The sequence below is a fragment of the Muscardinus avellanarius genome (genome assembly GCF_963383645.1).
Source record: "Muscardinus avellanarius genome assembly, chromosome: 4".
NCBI lineage: Eukaryota > Metazoa > Chordata > Mammalia > Rodentia > Gliridae > Muscardinus > Muscardinus avellanarius.
The window spans coordinates 83,482,812-83,496,819 of NC_137789.1; the positions used below are offsets into that span (position 1 = coordinate 83,482,812).

General features: G+C 41.1%; 1 protein-coding gene across 1 annotated transcript in view; it reads right to left on the bottom strand.

Moving 5' to 3' along the window:
* Positions 1-13,588, bottom strand: part of RGS20 (regulator of G protein signaling 20) — a gene marked incomplete at both ends in the record, with an annotated part of 107,340 nt that extends 93,752 nt beyond the window's left edge. The window contains one exon of the mRNA XM_080695342.1: positions 13,424-13,588. Within this exon, the coding sequence (XP_080551468.1) occupies positions 13,424-13,588 (165 nt within the window). The remainder of the gene's footprint in view (positions 1-13,423) is intronic.
* Positions 13,589-14,008: the final 420 nt, after the last annotated feature.

Below are 14,008 nucleotides of genomic sequence, written 5' to 3' on the forward strand. Positions count from 1 at the left end.
TGCCCTTGGGTTACTGGGGATGTTTACTGTATCTGGGCTTAAGGTCTAGGGCTATGTGCCAAGAGAGAAACAGCTGAACTCAGGATCTTGACTCCGGAAGAAGAAGTTTGGAAATGTAGTGAGCCCTTTGCCCCACCCCCATTTCAGAAAGCATTTACTTCTTCTTTTTGCTCCCTTTGATTTCATGCACTAAGCAAAAACCCATTTCTGATGGATGAGCTAAGGAGCGCCAAAGCTGCATAGGAAAAAGAGGATGTTTTGAAGTTAGAGGACACATGAATGCTATATTTTCTGTAATCAACAGAAGCAGCCAGGGACAGACATGGCTGGGATTTGTACGAGGTTAGGGTGTGGCTTCTGAGAAGGGGCTGGAAATAGTTCTAAAGCCCCAGTCTCTCTCCTGTTCGGATTTTATATGGCCCAAACTACACTACTGGGAGCTCATTCCTGTGAATTCAGTATTAGCATTCCCTGTATATTTTGCAAGTGCATATGAATCTGAACTTTATTATCATTATTTTCAAGAAGGGAGAGACCAGAGCAGAAGAGGTACCAGGGTATGCCTGAGGTGTAGGGTGGTGAGAGAGTCAGACTTTTCTGTCTTCCAGTGTGGTCCAGGCGAATGGCCTTGGTGCTTCCTCATTGTCACTCTATCTATAATCTCAAGTACGGTAAACACACAATGATGGGGCCCCAAAGCCTGGACTCCCTAGGGCTGACAAATGATAGACAATGTCTGTCTTCTATAAAACTATAGCTCGGGGAAACTTGCAGACCATAATGATATAATTAAGTTGTTAAAAATTGTCAGTTTGATAAAGGCGTGGTGGTGCACGCTGTAATCCCAGTACTTGGGAGGCTGAGACAGGAGGATCTGGGTACCAGGCAAACCTCAGTTACTTAGTGAAGCCCTTTGCAACTTAGTGAGACCCTGTTTCAAAATAAAGAATAAAAAGTAAGGCTGGGGGTGTAGCTCAGAGGTAAGATGCCCCTCGGTTCAATCCCTAGCACACACACACACACACACACACACACACACACACACACACACACACACAGTCAGTTTGTAGGGTTTTTTTTAAATATTGGGGGTTGAATCCAAGGGCAGGCATTCTATCTCTGAGTTATACCTCAAGTCATTTTTAATTTTAAAAAAATTTTTGATAGTAGGAATTGAACCCAGGGGCATTCTACCTGTGATCTACACCCCCAGCCCTTTTCTTATTTTTCAAATAGGGTCTTGATAGGTTGCTGAATCTTGCTAAGTTGCTAAGGTTGGCCTTGAACCTGAATTCTTCTTGTCTCAGCCTCCCAAGTACTGGGATTACAGGTGTGTGCCACAAGATATTGCTCCACAACCCTTTTAATTTTTATTGTGTTGCTGGGGAGTCAACCAGGGGCATTCTACTTCTGAGCTATACCCCAGCCCAGGGGCATTCTACTTCTGAGCTATACCCAGTGGAAACAGGGTCTTGCTAAGTTGCTGAGGCTCACCTCTGACCGGCAATCCTCCTGTCTCAGCCTTCCAAGTATTGGAATTACAGGCATGTGGTACCTGCCAGTTTGCAGTGTGTGTGTGTGTGTGTGTGTGTGTGTGTGTGTGTGTGTGTGTGTGTTACTGGGGGTGGAACCCAGAGGCTTTCTACCTCCGGGCTATACTCCCAGACCTATTTTTGGAAACAGGGTCTCACTAAGTTACTGAGAGCCTCATTAAGTAGCTGAAGCTGGCTTCGAACTTGTGCTACACCCCTAGCCCTAGTTTTTAAGTCTTTTTATTTTTGAAACAGGGTCTCACTGAGTTGCAAAGGGCCTCGCTAAGAAGCTAAGGGTGTCCGTGAATTGCGATCCTCCAGTCTCCACCTCCCAAATGCTGGGATTATAAGCTTGTGCCACCATGTCCGGCAACAATGGCCATTTTGGATGGTTGCTGAGGGCAATAAAACTCTCCCTTCAACTAAAACTTTAAAAATGTGTCTTGAAGGGTGTGCAAACTTCTGGGCAACTGGTCACAGATGGAAATCCCAAATACATCTTAACAGACTCAGAAAGAGCAGATTCATTATAGAATGCAGAATAGTAGTATGGACTCAAAAACGTCAAATGCTTTGACCATTTCTTTCAAGCACGTTTTTTTTCTTCATTTGGTCATATTTTGCTCAACTATTTTTATGCAACTTCATACCATCTACAAACTTAATCGATAACACATAGAGGAAAATATTCGTGGTATCAGATGCTCCACAATGGATCAGTCTAGCTCAACTCAAGAGAGCAGAGAGGGTCACATGAAAATCTCACAGCACAGCCACATCCGCAGAAAGCGGAGACTCCAACCTCAGACTCTAGTTGACAGAGAACTCATCCACACATATTTTGCCAAATAGTGCAGTAGGAATAGGGGATAAACAGGGAAGATGTGTGGATTTGTCTTTTATGTTACAAAGCATATGAGTAATAAACATTGGAAATTCCAGAACTCAAGCATTGGAAGTGGGGCTCTCAACTCTGAGTGTCATGGTTGCTGGGAGATTCCCATAAGTTGATTCAAAATTACAAAACTGCAACAAAACTCAAAACACATGCAGAACAATTTAAGACATTCACAGCCTACAGAATGGCCAGGAATAACTGATTCGGGGTTAGACGCTTCATCGAGACTGGGCTAGATTTTTTCTGAAGTGAGAACATGCAGGTGCAGTGATTGGAGGCTTTTTGTTTTTGTCTTTCTAGTACCTTCCGTAGACTCTCGCACTCGTGTTCTATAGTTACCACCCTTTTGCTTCCCTGATGTTTCTTTTTGCTTTCTAGTTGTCTTTCTTTGTAATGGGTACTTACAAAAAATGTGGTGAGACTATGTTGATGACATTTTGGTTCATTTTCAGTTCTATTTTTACTAAATGTCTTTAGAGTGGTCTATCAATTGAAAAAGAACCCTAATAATTTTTCAATGTTGGAATTCAAAATTATATAAGCAAAATATATTTGGCTCCATAATCAATGTCAAATTGAATCTTATATAAGCCATGATGTGAGTTTTGTTTCTGAATATTTGAATGTACTCCAATTGTTACTGCATGGTTTAAACTATTATCCCTCCAACACATTTGATTTGGTTTAAAATTTGTTTTTTCAGTCTTTTTTTTTTTTTTTTGGTGGTACTGGGGTTCCTGGAAGCCCTTCTACCTCCGGGCTACACTCCCAGACCTATTTTATACTTTTTATATTTGGAAACAGGGTCTCTTAAGCCAGCACGGCTGGCTTCGAACCTGCACGATCCTCCTGTCTCCACCTCGCAAGCACGGGGATTACAAGCATGCGCCACCACGCCTGGCTGGTTTTTTCAGTCTTTTTAAATTTAGTTTCAACAAAAGCATCCTGTAGAAGTTATTAAAATAAACTTCATTTTTTGCGGTACCCAAAATCTATTTTTTTATTCTTTATTTTGAAACAAGGTCTCACTGAGTTGCAAAGGGGCTCACTAAGTAGCTATACACGAACCGCAATCCTCCATGTCTCAGCCTCCCAAATGCTGGGATTATAAGCATGTGCCACCCAACCTGGTCTAAAATAAACTCTTAATGACACATGTCTGATTGTGTCTATTCACAGGATGGATATAAGTTTACTCCACAAGCTTCTCAGTGAAGGTCATCTACACCTTTACTTGCAAGAAGACAAGACTATCGTTTTGGCTGGGAAGTTAGCATGATTTGAATGGTGGAAATGAGACTTAGATATATTAGTTCAAAATGTGAGGACTATAAAATTTATGAAAAGAAAGACTACACTGAGGTCCACCAACATTATACAGTATGTGTTTTTTCCCCACAAAGAATGATGATATTTGAGAGGAACAGATCATTGCAATGGGAAATACACATTACAGTATGTTTTTTAGATTTCCATACAGAATGTTTTGCCATTTTTAAAGATTCTTCTGAAAGGTCAAGATGAATTGTGCTATATCCATTGAATGTTTGTAGGAAGCACTCCCTAGCAGCTCCTGTTGTGATGTGAAAAGAGAGCATGGGAAGTTGCATTCATTTGTTATTTAATTTTAAAGGTCAAATTCTAAGTTCTAGTCTTTGGGCCTCTTGAAAAAAATCTTATTATTATGTGAATCTTCAAGATAAGTGTTGATGAACTCTCACATCCACTGCCCAGTTTAAATAATTCACAACACATTGCCAATTCTGCTTTATCTCTTCCTCCCCTGTGTCTCTCTTTCCATCAGCGGATGACATCCCTCTTTTTCCCCAAACACTTTCCCATTTCCTAGGCCTTTTGATACATTTTTAAAGAGAATAGCCACAGGCACATGTAAGCTGGATAGTCTCTAGACTGTCAGCCAGGCACTGTACATAGTTTTCAGACCTCTTGCACTAATATGTTACAAAATGGGACCCTATTAGCAGTAGCAGATAACATTTTAAGTGTGTTCCAGGTGCTCTCTGAAGAGCCTACTCCATTTTCCTTACCGGGAGCCTTCTCAGTCCTTTCCAGAGGTCCCAGGATGGGTCCACATGCTGTCCTGATCTTTCTTTAGCACTGTCACCTCTGGCAGCTTGTGATATCACCTTGCCGTGCCATCGACTTTTTTCAACAGTGTATATTCGAAAAGCACAGATATACATTAGATATTTTTATATGTACATATATGTACATATATATTTTTTCTTTTATTTTTATTTATTTATTTATTTATTTATTTTTGGTGGTAGTACTGGGGTTCCTGGGAGCCCTTCTACCTCCAGGCTACACTCCCGGACCTATTTTTACATTTTTATTTGGAAACAGGGTCTCCTAAGCCAGCGGGGCTGCCTTCGAACCTGCGCGATCCTCCTGTCTGTCTCCCAAGCGCGGGGATTACAAGAGTGCGCCACCACACCCGGCCATATATATATAAATTTTTGTACTAGAGATCAAACCCAGGGACATTCTACCTCCAAACCAGACCCCAGCCCTTTTTAGTTTTTATTTTGAAATAGAGTCTTATTAAGTTGCTGAGGGTCTCACTAAGTTGCTGAGGCTGGCCGCAAACCTGGGATTCTCCTGTCTCAGGCTGGGATTGCAGGTGTGTGCCACCAGGCCTGACTATATCTTTAGTCTCTCTGTCTCTGTCTCTCTCTCTTTCTGATGTATAAAATATGCCTTACAGTAGTCTTCCTTGTCTGCAGTTTTGCTTGTGGTGGTTTTAAACACAACTATATATTAACACTTGTATATAATACTTCAAGAGAGAGAAATCACATTCACATAATTTTTATTATAGTGTTATAGTTATTCAATTTTATTTTTAGTTATTAATTTTTACTGTGCCTAATTTATAAACAAAAAAAATTTTTTTGGTGGTACTGGGGTTCCTGGAAACCCTTTTACCTCCAGGCTACACTCCCAGACCTATTTTATACTTTTTTATTTGGAAACAGGGTCTCTTAAGCCAGCACAGCTGACTTTGAACCTGCGCGATCCTCCTATCTCCGCCTCCCAAGCGCGGGGATTACAAGCATGTGCCACCATGCCCGGCTATAAACAAAATTTTATTATAGTATGTACATAAAGGAAAAGAAGTCTATAAAGGGTTTGGTTTGATCTGTGGTTTCAGGGATCCACTGGGGGTCTTGGAAAATATTCTCTGCAGATACGGGGGAACTAGTGTACTTTTTCTGGCTAGGCATTAAGTTTTTTTTTTAATTTGGACTCCTCTGAAAGTCTGCAGCAGGCTTTTCCACAGGATATACTGCCTTGTTGATAAAATGGCTTTCAATTTTTCTTGTGAGGGTCCCAGTCAGAATTTTAAAGTGAATTTATAGGTGCTCAGATTAGGGCTGAGTGGATGGGGTGGTGGCGTGTATGAATGCTTTGAGTACTCTGGACTTCTCTGTTTCCTAGAACCCTTTGCACTTGGAGGACTTGATTCTGGTCAAAGTGTGAATCTGAGTGTAAGCAATGGAATTCACCCCCTCTGATATCTTAGGGGCTTTTTTGGTACTGTAGCATAACCTAATCTACCTGACAGATGTAGACTGGTGGTCTGACTTGGACTGTTTTAGTCCACTTTCTATTGGTACGATAGGTTACCACAGACTGGCCAATGAAAGGGAGTTTATTTGGCTCAGGATTCTGGAGGCTGGGAGTGAGGGGATCCTAGGGCATGATACTGGCATGTGGTTGGCTGTGCCATTTATGGTGGAAGATGAGAGGATGAGAGAAAGCTAAGTGGGGTGGTGCACACCTGTAATCCTAGTACTTGTGAGGCTGAGACTGAGGATCAGAGGTTCGAAGCCAGCAAAATGGGCTGCCTTTATAACAACTCTTTCTTGTGAAAAGTAACTTCCATGACAAGGACATTAATCTTTGAGGGCTACACCTTCATGACTCAGTCCTTTCCCATTATTCCAACACTGCCCACTGGGGAGTAAGCCTCTGGCACACAGATTTGGGGACATGCCCCAAACATAGCCACCTCCTGTAATGAGGTACTTGTATTTGGCATGGGCTGTTTCTTTCAGTCAAGATGAAATATGAAAACATTGCTCTTAAGTTGTCTGAAAATGATATAAGGTATTGTGAAGGCTGCCTTTTGCCACCTGCTTCTTAATTGATCACATATCATTTATTACTTTGAAAGGCATTAGTTTCATCAAGTTAAGGGTTTGTCCAAATTAGCTACATAGCAAAAATTGCTGGGATGATAACAAGTACTTTTATGACAAGAGGAAATGCTATTTGACTTTACTTTTATTTTGTTTTGTTCTTTTAAAGTCAGTTTTTAAAATTTTAAAATTTTCTTTTCTTTTTTAGTGGTACTGGAGATTGAAACTAGGAGTTCTACATCTAAGCTCCAGTACTTTTTATTTTTTATTTTGAAACAGAATCTTGCTAAGTCACTGATGGCCTCAGTAAATTACTGTGTGTTGGCCTTGAACCTGAGATCCTCCTATCTCAGCCTTTCAAGTACTCAGATTACAGGCATGTAATACCACATGCCCAGCTTATTTTTATTTTTATTTATGTATTTATTGTGGTATTTTTTGTGATATTGGGGATTGAACCCAGGGGTGTTCTACCTCTGAGATGCATCCCCAGTTCTATTTTTTATTCTTTATTTTGAAACAGGGTCTTACTAAGTTCCAGAGGGCCTCACTAAGTAGCTGAGGCTGGCCTTGAACCTGAGATCCCCTTGACTCAGCCTCCTGAATACAAGGATTACAAGATGTGCCACCACATATGGCTCCTTTTTTATTTTCTGAAATAGGGTCTGACTAGGTTGCCGAGAATCTCGCTATGTTTCTGAGGCTGGCCTTGAATTGGAGACCCTCTTGCCTCAGCCTGCTAAGTGCTGAGTTTACAGGTGCATGCACCATGCCCTGCTTATTTTAAAAATTTTAATTGACAAATAATAACTGGATATACTTATGGGGTTCAATGTGATGTTTTGACATTTGAACACATTGTAGAAGGATTAAATCATCACACCTACTTATCATTTGTGTTGAGAATGTTGAAAACCTTTAGCCATTTTGAAGCAAAGTTTGTCATTATCAAAATATAATCACTACCCAGTGCAACAGATCACTAAAACTCATTCCTCCTGTCTAACTAAAACTTTGTATTCTTTGACCAACATCTCTTCTTCCCTCCCTGTTTTGCTCCTCACGTTGCACAGACTACTTAGGTATGGGGGCTGGAGGCTGAATTGTTGAGGATCATTTTTCACCTTCCCTCAGTCGCTCTGGTTCCCCGCCCAGGAAATAATTGTGAGGCTCCCTGAGGACTGAGGCCTGAGCCTGAGGCCAGGGAGGACGCCCCCCTGGCTTCCTTGGATCCCCTGTGGACATGCAGACCCTGGGGCTGGTGATCCTCTCAAGGGTTAAACTAAAACAACTTTCTCCTGCTCAGTGAACTCCCCCTTTCACGAGGAGTTCTGGCCTCTGAAGAATTAATGTTAAGGAACTGGATACCACAAATGTCATTGCTTTCTTTTCTTTTGGCCTGCTGGGGATTGAACCCAGGGCCTCACTCATGCTAGGCAAATGCCGTACCGCTGAGCTACACCTCAGACCCACACTTGATTTCCGGCACCACGAATTGAACCACGGGCATTCTAACTCCGAGTTACACTCCCAGCCCTACTTTTATTCTTTATTTTAAAACAGCCTCTCATTAAGCTTCAGAGGGCCTCACTAAGTAGCTGAGGCTGGTTGCGAACCTGTGATCCTCCTATCTCAGCCTCCCAAGTATTGGGATTACAATGCACCACCATGCCCAGCTACATTTTATTTTTTAATATTTGTTTATTGTTTGGTACTGGGGATCGAATCCAGGGACATTCTACCTTTGAGCTACGCTCCCAGCCCTATCTTATTTTTCGTGGTACTGGAGGTTGAACTCAGGGATGTTCTACCTTTGAGCTATACCCCTTCCCCTATTTTAGTTTTTATTTTGAAACAAGGTCTCACTAAATTGCTGAAGCCCTCACCAAATTCCCGAGTCTGGTCTTGAACCAGCCTTCTTATCTCAGCCTCCCAAATACTGGGATTACAGGTGTGTACCAAACATACTTGGCTTAATTTTTTATTGCAATAATTATAGTTCACAGCAAATTCCCCCCCCCCCCAAAAAAAAAATGTACAGGGTGGTTCATGCAACCTTCACATAGTTTCCTCCAGTGGAGATGGCATAATTACAACACAATATCAAAACCAGGAAGTTGACATTGGTATGATTCACAGAACTTGGTCAGATTTCACAAGTATGCTCAGGTGTGCAAAGCTATCTGCAATTTTATCACATTTATAAGCTTGTGTAACCTCTACCACCATCAAGGCGCAGAACGATTCCAATACAACAGGGCTCCCTCTAAAGTGCTGTACCTTTGTAGCTGCAGCCACCACCTTCCCTTTCTCCCTAATGAACGAACCACTAATCTCTTATCCCTTGCTATAATTTTATTTTGAGGATGATATATAAATGAAATCATAGGAGCCACGCTTGGTGGCGCATGCCTGTAATCCCAGTACTTGGAAGGCTGAGACAGGAGGATTGTGGGTTCATAGTCAGCCTCAGCCACTTAGTGAGGCCCTCCACAACTTAGTGAGACCCTGATTTTAAAGAATAAAAAGTAGATCTGGGCGTGGTGGCGCGCACTTGTAATCCCGGAGTTTGGGAGGCTGAGACAGGAGGATCACACAGGTTCGAAGCCAGCCTCAGCTACTTAGTGAGGCTCTCAGCAACTTAGTGAGACCCTGTTTCCAAATAAAGTATAAAAAAATATGTCTGGGAGTTTAGCTTGGAGGTAGAAAAGCCCCTGGGTTCCACCCTCAGTACCACAAAAATAAATAAATAAATAAATAAATAAATAAATAAATAAAAAATAAAAAATAGGGCTGGAAGCCAGGTGTGGTGGCACATGCTAATCCCAGTATTTGAGAGGCTGAGACAGGAGGATCACAGGTTTGTGGCCAGCCTCAGCTACTTAGGCCTTCTGCAACTTAGTGAGACCCTGTTTCAAAACAAAGAATAAAAAATCAGGCTGGGGGTGTAGCTTGGAGGTAGAATGCCTCTGGGTTCAATCCCCAGTATGAAAAAAGAAAAAAGGAAAAAAAAAAACAGGAATTGTAGAGTATGTGGTCTTTTCCTTGAGATCTATACATATTGTGTTCCACCCATTCATTCATTTTTTTCCTAGTTGCTTCTGAATGTTCTGTGGTGTGGATGTCTCATCATTCATTCATGGTGTTTCTAGTTTTGGGCTCTTATGAATAAAGATTCTGTGGACATGGCTGCACAGGGTTTATATGAACGTGCTTTTTATTTCTATGGATTAATTGCTCAATAGTGAAAATGCAGGGCCATCTAGGAGATGCATGTTCAGTTCTCTAATGAACTGAAATTTTTCAGACTGGTAGTACTATTATATATTTTTCTAGTAATGCATAAGTGGTTATGTTTCTCCACATTGTTTCCAGTATTTGGTGGTGTAATTATTATAGCTGTTCTACCTGTTTTTTGTTTTGCTTTGTTTTGTTTCGGTAGTGGGGATGGAACTCAGGGTCATTCTACCTCCAAGCTACACCCTCAGCCCTATTTTTATTTATTTATTTATTTATTTATTTATTTATTTATTTATTTATTTGGTGGTACTGGGGTTCCTGGAAACCCTTCTACCTCCGGGCTACACTCCCCAGACCTATTTTTTATATTTTTATTTGGAAACAGGGTCTCTTAAGCCAGAGAGGCTGGCTTCGAACCTGCGCGATCCTCCTGTCTCTGTCTCCCAAAATGGGGATTACAAGCCTGCACCACCACGCCTGCCTGGCTCTTATTCTTTATTTTTGAAACTGGGTCTCATTGAGTTGCAAAGGGCCTCACTAAGTAGCTGAGGCTGTCCTTGAACTGCAATCCTCCTGTCTCAGCCTCCCAAATGCTGGGATTACAATAGTGCACCCCACACTTTTGTCACAGTTTTGTCCATTTCATTCATACTTCTTGATTTTTTTTTTTTTTTTTTTTTTTGGTGGTACTGGGGTTCCTGGAAACCTTTCTACCTCCGGGCTACACTCCCAGACCTATTTTTATACTTATTTGGAAACAGGGTCTCTTAAGCCAGGGCGGCTGGCTTCGAACCTGCGAGATCCTCCTGTCTCTGCCTCCCAAGCGGGGTGGGGTGGGGGTGGGGGATAACAAGCCTGTGTCACCACGCCCAGCTGTTCTTCTTGATTTGTAGGTTACTTCAGTGTGGTTTTAATTTGCCTTTCTCTTTGGCTACTGATGTTTGGTACCTTTCTGTGGTTTTTATTTACCATCTGTGTATGATATTAAATTAAATATCTTTTTATATCTTTTGCATGAATTCTAGTTAGATTTTAACCTTTTTGGGATTTTTAATCTTGAATATAGAGAGTTCATTACCTTAGATTCAGGGCATTGGCAGATATGGGGTTTGTAAACATTTTCTTGAAATCTATAGCTTGCTTTCATCCTCTTGTTAGAAAAAAAAGTTTTTAAAATTTGAATTTGGCTCAATTTGCTGACTTTTTCCTTTTATGAGCCATGTTTTAGATTGTCTCTATTCTCTTTGTCTAATCCTAGGTTACAAAGATTTTCTCCTAAAACATTATAGTTTTACATATAGTCAAATGTTTTAATTATATACGATACACTTGGGTTAACTTTAATAAAAAGTGTGAGGTTGAAGTTGAAGATTTCTGGAGGTTTTACCACTGGACCCTGGACACTCAGAGGCAAGCTCATATTCCTATTTCTGACTTCTCTGTGTTCTTAGACATGATGTCATGTCTGCCTCAAATTTTACTCCTCTGCTAGGCCTGTGTCATTTGGCCCTATACTAATTATATCTCATCTCTAATTTTGTGTCTGTGTGTGTGTGGGGGGGTACTGGGGATTAAACCCAGGAGTGTTGTGCCTCTGAGCTATACTTTCAACCCTATTTTATTTTGAAACAGGATCTCACTAGTTTGCCTAGGCTGGCCTTAAACCTGTGGATCTTCCTGTCTCAGCCCCCCAAGTTCAGGTATTATAGGCACACACCGCCCATCAGGATTCCATCCCTATTTTTACTGCTTTACTGATTGAAAGAATGTAAAAAAAAAAGTCCTGGAGAAAGTTACACCTCTGTCCCACACCCCCATCCACTCACATCCCAGAGGAAGTAACACATTTACTTTGGCCATCTCCCTCCCTCCCATCACCTTCATCTCTGCTTTCTGAAATTCCTTATCTAAGAAATTGTTACCTTTTGTCAGCCTGAAGCTACAAAGAAAGGAGGCTGCCATCTCATGTCACCCCATTTCCTGCCATCTGCCCCTAAACACCCTTTTCTAAGTGTCCTATAGAAAAGGATTGTAAAAGATCCCAGGTGCTCTCCCATTCTTGAGGTGGCCCTAATTTCCCCTTGAACATGTAATTTTATGTTTCTTAAATTAAACCTCTGCCTTTGTCTCTGCCAGGCTTGTGTTGAAATTATTTTTGCTACGGAAGCCAAGAAATCCTGAGGGTCCTGAGGTGAGTTTCCATTTCCCGAGCCAGGGAAACTTCAGGACTTTCCACGGAATTATCGTGTTTCCCTGTGACATATATATGTGTGTATATGCTGGTACTGGAAAATTGCTCCAGTATTAATTTCCAAAATGTAAAAAGCAGTTGGAGTCTGAGTGCTAGCGGAAATTAAGGCCTGTAGCCTTAAAAGCACTAGAGATAAATTGAAGCCTTTGGCCCTAATAATATGTAGAGTCAGTGAGCACCTCTGTTTATCTCCTCTTCTTTGTGATGGGCTTGGGTATGTGCTGCATGTATGCCACTATCTCTATGAACGACATTATGATGTGAGGCTATAATAGACCAAAAAAATTTTATATATATATATATATATATATATATATATATATATATATATCATGGCATTCACAAGAAGATGGAAAGACCTGGAGAACATTATGTTAAGTGAGATTAGCCAATCACAGAAAGAGAAGGGACATATGTTTTCTCTGATATGCTCAAGCTAGGGAGTACTAGGGATACCAGAAGGACTCCATATCATGAAGGGGAAACCTCACAAAGCCAGAAAGAAGGGGTAGGGGAGGAAGAAGGCAGAGGTTAATCAATGAAAAAGCTACATTCGAATATGTGTATACATGTGCATATAACATTGTTAACCTGGACGCTCAGTTTTAGGAGGGAGGGAAAAGGGGAAGTGGGTGGGGGAGGGCACCAAGTACTGTGTGAATACATGCCACTGTCAGCATGACTCACATTATGATGTGAGACTAGAGTACACCAATAAAATGCAATTAAAAAAAAAAGAAGTAGCACCCCTTAGTTCCTTAATGTTCATAGGCTTCTGTATTAGCGACTTTTCTGTTTTAAGGTTTGTAGAAAGCAGTTGATAATTTTTATTTTATTATTATATGAAATATATATCCCTCCAAAAGCCAGTACAGTAGCCACAAAAATTTGTCTAGGAATTTTGCTTTTTGAAACATTGTCATCTAAATATACCAAGAGCAGTATACATATATGTTTATATCACTTTAAACATTATTATAATGTATAATTGAAATGCATCAATAAACATATATTAAATATTAAAAGACAAAAACAAAAAGATGCTGGGGGTGTAGCTTAGAGCAAGTGCTTAGTGCTGAGGCCCTTGGTTCCATCCTAGGCTCCAAAGTAACAAAACAGAACAAACAAAAACAAAAAAAATGAGAACCAAAACTCAAACCAAAAGCAATGGCAAGCTTTTTAGGTTGGAAAAAGTTAGACAGACCAGGTAATTTCTATCAAAGCCCTATGTCCATTGTGCAAGGACACTGAGACTGGCTTGCAGCTTCATAGTCTCTCTGGATAAGCCCTTTTTTATGTCAAGAAAGGCATGGGGATATTGTGAGGACCATCTTACCTTGACATCGGGCACAGCCTGGAGGTCCTCTTCACTTTTTGTGCTTTGGCAAATGTTTGTGTTATATCTTGCCACCCTGAAGAGCAGCAGACATCGCTGCCACTGAGATGGGATAGAGAAACGTTCCTGGAGGCACTGCTGATCATCTTGGGAGAGCCTGGGCATGTCTGGCCACAAAGGCCCCCACGGGAATCTGTCGCCTGGCTTTACCAAAACTAGCTCAGGCTCTTCTCTGCTTTTCTTCTTTTGGCTAATGCTGGGCTGTCTCAGAGTCTACTGGGGCCCTCCCTGGAAAGTGAAGCTAATCATAGCAAAAGGATTTTCTCCTTTATGGATCAGTAGCTTATTCATGGATCTTAGCGTTCTATTCTAGGTAAAGCCTCTTATCACTGAATGTCCAGGAATGTTATGACTGCCCCTTGTGGGTAGGCACGTGTTTCTAACTCAAACGTGATCCTAAATCAAAATGAAATGATTTAAGGGACACACTGGCAGTGTGTTCTTAGACTTCCAGTCTTCAGAATGGTGAGAAATACATCTCTATTGTTTATAAGCCTCTCAATCTATGATACTTTGGTTTAAGTG